Source organism: Oncorhynchus keta, unplaced genomic scaffold, assembly GCF_023373465.1.
Source record: "Oncorhynchus keta strain PuntledgeMale-10-30-2019 unplaced genomic scaffold, Oket_V2 Un_contig_5849_pilon_pilon, whole genome shotgun sequence".
In the NCBI taxonomy this organism is placed as follows: domain Eukaryota; kingdom Metazoa; phylum Chordata; class Actinopteri; order Salmoniformes; family Salmonidae; genus Oncorhynchus; species Oncorhynchus keta.
Genome location: NW_026288541.1, coordinates 1 through 6,954, shown reverse-complemented (window position 1 = coordinate 6,954; position 6,954 = coordinate 1). Strand labels below are relative to the sequence as shown.

The 6,954-nt window shown below is 50.8% G+C and overlaps 1 protein-coding gene across 1 annotated transcript; it reads right to left on the bottom strand.

The window, feature by feature from the left end:
- Nucleotides 1-151: 151 nt before the first annotated feature.
- Nucleotides 152-6,554, bottom strand: LOC127925556 (tuberin-like; the record flags this gene model as incomplete). The annotated part of the gene is made up of 3 exons (XM_052510498.1): nucleotides 6,538-6,554; nucleotides 1,520-1,774; nucleotides 152-391 (listed from the first exon to the last, which is right to left on the bottom strand). Coding segments are annotated over exons 1-3 (502 nt in total), but the record flags the coding sequence as incomplete, so codon positions are not given.
- Between the last annotated feature and the right edge of the window lie 400 nt (nucleotides 6,555-6,954).

Below are 6,954 nucleotides of genomic sequence, written 5' to 3'. Positions count from 1 at the left end.
ACACACTGTCCCCTCCCATCAACACACACTGTCCCCTCCCATCAACACACACTGACCCCTCCCACCAACACACTGACCCCTCCCATCAGCACATACTTATAATATCCAACACACCACTACTACCCCTCCCCTCTCTCTTCTCCCTCCTCACTCTGTGTTAGAGCGCTGAATGAGTCCAGGCTTGCCCCTTGGATGGGTCCAGGGGTTAGGGCTACGGGAGTCGGGGCAGGGGTGGCTGTGTGCTGGCGGGGCGCTGGCAGTCTGAGTGGGGGGCTCCTTGACCCCTCCATGGCCATGAGGACAGAGGACAGCTCCTGGAGAGGCATGTTACCCAGCTCAGAGGAGAAGGGACTGGGAGGGTTCTCCAGACACATCAACCAGCTGGTGTTACCTGGACTGGAGAGAAGTCAATTACCCACCTGGAGTCCACTGACGCCCCGGGGGTCAATCTAAGTCACATCACAAAATCACCATCAAAATCAGTCAGTTTAAGTGAAAATCGGTCTAATTGCCATAAATAGGGTCCAAATAGCTAAATGATCCACAGTATGACATCATAAAACCATTCCATATGTCAGCTTAGCACCCCCACTTCCAATGAATTAGACTTTAGGAATGAAATCCACTAATCCAAAGGGGTGTGTGTCACTTGAGTGGGATTGAGTCACCGATGTGATCTTCCTGTTCAGTTGGGTTCACTTGGGTTGTGCTGTATGGAGATCTTTGTGGGCTATACTCAAAGCCTTGTCTCTAGATGGAAAGTTGTAGTTGAAGATATCCTCTAGTGGTGGGGGCTGTGCTTTGGCAAAGTGGGTGGGGTTATATCCTTTCCTGTTTGGCCCTGTCCGGGTTATCATTGGATGGGGCCACAGTGTGTCTCCCTTCTGACCCTCCTGTCTCAGCCTCCAGTATTTATGCTGCAGTAGTTTATGTGTTGGGGGCTAGGGTCTAGTCTGTTATATCTGAGTATTCTGTCCTATCCGGTGTCCTGTGAATTTAATTTTCTTTCTTTCTCTCAGAGGACCTGAGCCTTAGGACCATGCGTCAGGACTACCTGGCCTGGCGACTCCTTGCTGTCCCCAGTCCACCTGGCCGTGCTGACCTTGCACCCTCGACAAACCACTGTGATTACTATTATTCGACCATGCTGGTCATTTATGAACATTTGAACATCTTGGCCATGTTCTGTTATAATCTCCACCCGGCACAGCCAGAAGAGGACTGGCCACCCCACATAGCCTGGTTCCTCTCTAGGTTTCTTCCTCGGTTTTGGCCTTTCTAGGGAGTTTTTCCTAGCCGCCGTGCTTCTACCAGCTGATGTAAGAAGGGCTTTATAAATACATTTGATGTGATTTGAATTAGTCAGGTCAGAGGAGGAAGAGAAAGAGAAGAGAAAATAATTTTAAATGGTCTATCTTCCATGTGTAAACAGATGAAGAGGAAGTTATTCAACAGGTGTGTGTGTGGGTGTGTGTGTGTGTGTGTGTGTGTGTGTGTGTATGTGTGTGTGCGTGTTTACCTGAGGGTCTGCGTATGAAGATCTCGGCCCATCCCTGGGTCAGAACGGGCAGGAACTCTGCCAGGCTGGGCTTGTCTTTGAGGGGGTCCTTAGGGGGGGCACAGGGGGAAGGAGAGGGGGGCTCCAGGCCATCCAGACAGGGGCCGGAGGAGGAGGAGGGGGGAGAGAGGGGGACACCACACAGCTCTCCCCCCTCAGAGGGTGAGACCAGGGGGCTGAGGCTCTGGGCTGGACCTGCACGGAGGGCATGGCCACCTGAGGGGGGGAGAAGGAGGAATTAGTGACATATCACCATCCCTACCTTACATGGAACGAAGGAGAGATAGAGACACCCCTTCAGATTAGTGGATTCAGCTATTTCAGCCACACCCGTTGCCCCAGAACATTATTCCTCACACAGCCATGCAATCTCCATAGACAAACATTGGCAGTAGAATGGCCTTACTGAAAAGCTTAGTGACTTACGTGGCACCAACATAGGATGCCACCTTTCCAACGAGTCAGTTCAGTCAAATTTCTGCCCTGTAGAGCTGCCCAGGTCAACTGTAAGTGCGGTTATTGTGAAGTGAAAACGTCTAGGAGCAACTAACGGCTCAGCGAAGTGGTAGGCCACACAAGCTTAAAGAACGGGACCGCCGAGTGCTGTCCTCAGATGCAACACTCATTTCTGAGTTCCAAACTGCCTCTGAAGCAAACTCAGCACAAGAACTGTTCGTTGGGAGCTTCATGAAATGGTTTTCCATGGCCGAGCAGCCGCACACAAGTCTAAGATCTCTACTCTGGTTGGAGCGAGCGGTCGCATTCGCACTTCGCTCCGCAGGTTGTATAACTTTTTACCATTACATTTCATTATAGTACAACGGTTGATTTGTCTAATCTTAGCAATTTCTTCTTAGCTAGCTACATAGCCGTCCTTGTATCAGAGATAATTGCATAATTATCGTATTTCGTCAGCCCTAACGTAGCCTTCACTGCTATTCGTAGAAACTAGCAACGTAATCAAGCCACACGCAGATGGCATCACTTTTGCAGTGCTATTCACTCAACTGCTCCTGAGCTTGATTAGTTTAGTGTTAGCTAGCTACATAGCTGTCTTTGTTTCCAAGATAATTGTGTGTAGTTTAGAGTGTGTAGTCTTGGAGTGATTATCTTAATTCACTGAGGGTTCGCTAGCCAGCTATTTGTCGTCCTTAACGTAGGAGACTCTGCTAGCTAGCCAACAGCTAACAGCTAACAGCTAGCCAACGTCTACACGTCTACTGATTCGAATTCAACAACCCGGTCAGGTAGTATCACATTTTCATTTCATTTCATTACAGTACAACGGTTTGATTTGTTTGATCGTAGCTAGCTACATAGCTAGCTACATAGCGTCTGTGTTTCAAGATAATTGTGTAGTCTAGAGCGATTTCCTAGGTTAGCTAGCCAGCTATTGTCGTTCTTTAACGCAACGTAACGTAAACAACAACACTGGCTAGCCAGCTGGCCCGAATAGCAGCACTGCAGAAACTATTACACTCAACGGAACGACTTGATTAGTGTAGTGTCAATAAACAGCTACTGCCAGCTAGCCTACTTCAGCAGTACTGTATCATTTAATCATTTAGTCAATAAGATTCTTGCTACGTAAGCTTAACTTTCTGAACATTCGAGACGTGTAGTCCACTTGTCATTCAATCTCCTTGCATTAGCGTAGCCTCTTCTGTAGCCTGTCAACTATGTGTCTGTCTATCCCTGTTCTCTCCTCTGCACAGACCATACAAACGCTCCACACCGCGTGGCCGCGGCCACCTAATCTGGTGGTCCCAGCGCGTACGACCCACGTGGAGTTCAGGTCTCCGGTAGCCTCTGGAACTGCCGATCTGCGGCCAACAAGGCAGAGTTCATCTCAGCCTATGCCTCCCTCCAGTCCCTTGACTTCTTGGCACTGACGGAAACATGGATCACCACAGATAACACTGCTTCTCCTACTGCTCTCTCCTCGTCCGCCCACGTGTTCTCGCACCCCGAGCTTCTGGTCAGCGGGGTGGTGGCACCGGGATCCTCATCTCTCCCAAGTGGTCTTTCTCTCTTTCTCCCCTTACCCATCTGTCTATCGCCTCCTTTGAATTCCATGCTGTCACAGTTACCAGCCCTTTCAAGCAACATCCTTATCATTTATCGCCCTCAGGTTCCCTCGGAGAATCAATGGCTTGATGCCTTGATAAGCTCCTTTCCTGAGGATGACTCACCTCTCACAGTTCTGGGCGACTTTAACCTCCCCCGTCTACCTTTGACTCATTCCTCTCTGCCTCCTTCTTTCCCACTCCTCTCCTCTTTTGACCTCACCCTCTCACCTTCCCCCTACTCACAAGGCAGGCAATACGCCGACCTCATCTTTACTAGATGCTGTTCTTCCACTAACCTCATTGCAACTCCCTCCAAGTCTCCGACCACTACCTTGTATCCTTTTCCCTCTCGCTCTCATCCAACACTTCCCACACTGCCCCTACTCGGATGGTATCGCGCCGTCCCAACCTTCGCTCTCTCTCCCCGCTACTCTCTCCTCTTCCATCCTATCATCTCTTCCCTCTGCTCAAACTTTCTCCAACCTATCTCCTGATTCTGCCTCCTCAACCCTCCTCTCCTCCCTTTCTGCATCCTTTGACTCTCTATGTCCCCTATCCTCCAGGCCGGCTCGGTCCTCCCCTCCCGCTCCGTGGCTCGACGACTCATTGCGAGGCTCACAGAACAGGGCTCCGGGCAGCCGGCGGAAATGGAGGGAAAACTTCGCCTCCCTGCGGACCTGGCATCCTTTCACTCCCTCCTCTCTACATTTTTCCTCCTCTGTCTCTGCTGCTAAAGCCACTTTCTACCATTCTAAATTCCAAGCATCTGCCTCTAACCTAGGAAGCTCTTTGCCACCTTCTCCTCCCTCCTGAATCCCCCCCCCTCCTCCCTCTCTGCAGATGACTTCGTCAACCATTTTGAAAAGAAGGTCGGCGACATCCGATCCTCGTTTGCTAAGTCAAACGACACCGCTGGTTCTGCTCACTGCCCTACCCTATGCTCTGACCTCTTTCTCCCCTCTCTCTCCAGATGAAATCTTGCGTCTTGTGACGGCCGGCCGCCCAACAACCTGCCCGCTTGACCCTATCCCCCTCCTCTCTTCTCCAGACCATTTCCGGAGACCTTCTCCCTTACCTCACCTCGCTCATCAACTCATCCCTGACCGCTGGCTACGTCCCTTCCGTCTTCAAGAGAGCGAGAGTTGCACCCCTTCTGAAAAAACCTACACTCGATCCCTCCGATGTCAGCAACTACAGACCAGTATCCCTTCTCTCTTTTCTCTCCAAAACTCTTGAGCGTGCCGTCCTTGGCCAGCTCTACGCTATCTCTCTCAGAATGACCTTCTTGATCCAAATCAGTCAGGTTTCAAGACTAGTCATTCAACTGAGACTGCTCTTCTCTGTATCACGGAGCGCTCCGCACTGCTAAAGCTAACTCTCTCTCCTCTGCTCTCATCCTTCTAGACCTATCGGCTGCCTTCGATACTGTGAACCATCAGATCCTCCTCTCCACCCTCTCCGAGTTGGGCATCTCCGGCGCGGCCCACGCTTGGATTGCGTCCTACCTGACAGGTCGCTCCTACCAGGTGGCGTGGCGAGAATCTGTCTCCTCACCACGCTCTCACCACTGGTGTCCCCCAGGGCTCTGTTCTAGGCCCTCTCTTATTCTCGCTATACACCAAGTCACTTGGCTCTGTCATAACCTCACATGGTCTCTCTATCATTGCTATGCAGACGACACACAATTAATCTTCTCCTTTCCCCCTTCTGACCAGGTGGCGAATCGCATCTCTGCATGTCTGGCAGACATATCAGTGTGGATGACGGATCACCACCTCAAGCTGAACCTCAGCAAGACGGAGCTCCTCTTCCTCCCAGGAAGGACTGCCCGTTCCATGATCTCGCCATCACGGTTGACAACTCCATTGTGTCCTCCTCCCAGAGCGCTAAGAACCTTGGCGTGATCCTGGACAACACCCTGTCGTTCTCAACTAACATCAGGCGGTGTCCCGTTCCTGTAGGTTCATGCTCTACAACATCCGCAGAGTCGACCCTGCCTCACACAGGAAGCGCGCAGGTCCTAATCCAGGCACTTGTCATCTCCGTCTTGATTACTGCAACTCGCTGTTGGCTGGGCTCCCTGCCTGTGCCATTAAACCCTACAACTCATCCAGAACGCCGCAGCCCATCTGGTGTTCAACCTTCCCAAGTTCTCTCACGTCACCCGCTCCTCCGCTCTCTCCACTGGCTTCCAGTTGAAGCTCGCATCCGCTACAAGACCATGGTGCTTGCCTACGGAGCTGTGAGGGAACGGCACCTCAGTACCTCCAGGCTCTGATCAGGCCCTACACCCAAACAAGGGCACTGCGTTCATCCACCTCTGGCCTGCTCGCCTCCCTACCACTGAGGAAGTACAGTTCCCGCTCAGCCCAGTCAAAACTGTTCGCTGCTCTGGCCCCCAATGGTGGAACAAACTCCCTCACGACGCCAGGACAGCGGAGTCAATCACCACCTTCCGGAGACACCTGAAACCCCACCTCTTTAAGGAATACCTAGGATAGGATAAGTAATCCTTCTCACCCCTTAAAGATTTAGATGCACTATTGTAAAGTGGCTGTTCCACTGGATGTCATAAGGTGAATGCACCAATTTGTAAGTCGCTCTGGATAAGAGCGTCTGCTAAATGACTTAAATGTATGTAAATGTATGGATCGTACTCTGATGACAGTAGAGAGAGAAGGATAGAGTGAGAGACAGAGAGAGTTCCTCCTCTTCCTACCTTACATGGATTGTACTCTGATGACAGTAGAGAGAGAGGATAGAGAGAGAAGGATAGAGAGTGTGAGAGAGCGAGAGAGTTCCTCCTCTTCCTACCTGACATGGATCGTTACTCTGATGACAGTAGAGAGAGAGAAGGATAGAGAGAGAAGGATATAGAGAGTGAGAGACAGAGACTCCTCCTCTTCCTACCTGACATGGATCGTACTCTGATGACAGTAGAGAGAGAAGGATAGAGAGAAGGATAGAGAGTGTGAGAAGAAGAGAGAGTTCACTCCTCTCTTCCTACCTGACATGGATCGTTAACTCTGATGACAGTAGAGAGAGAGAAGGATAGAGAGAAGGATAGAGTTCCTCCTCTTCCTACCTGACATGGATCGTACTCTGATGACAGAGAGAGAAGGATGAGAGTGAGAGACAGAGAGAGTTCCTCCTCTTCCTACCTGACATGGATCGTACTCTGATGACAGTAGAGAGAAGAGAGAGGAGAGAGAGAAGGATGAGAGTAGAAGGAGAGAGAGTTCCTCCTCTTCCTACCTGACATGGATCGTACTCTGATGACAGTAGAGAGAGAGAAGGATAGAGTGAGAGATAGAGAGAGAGAGAGAG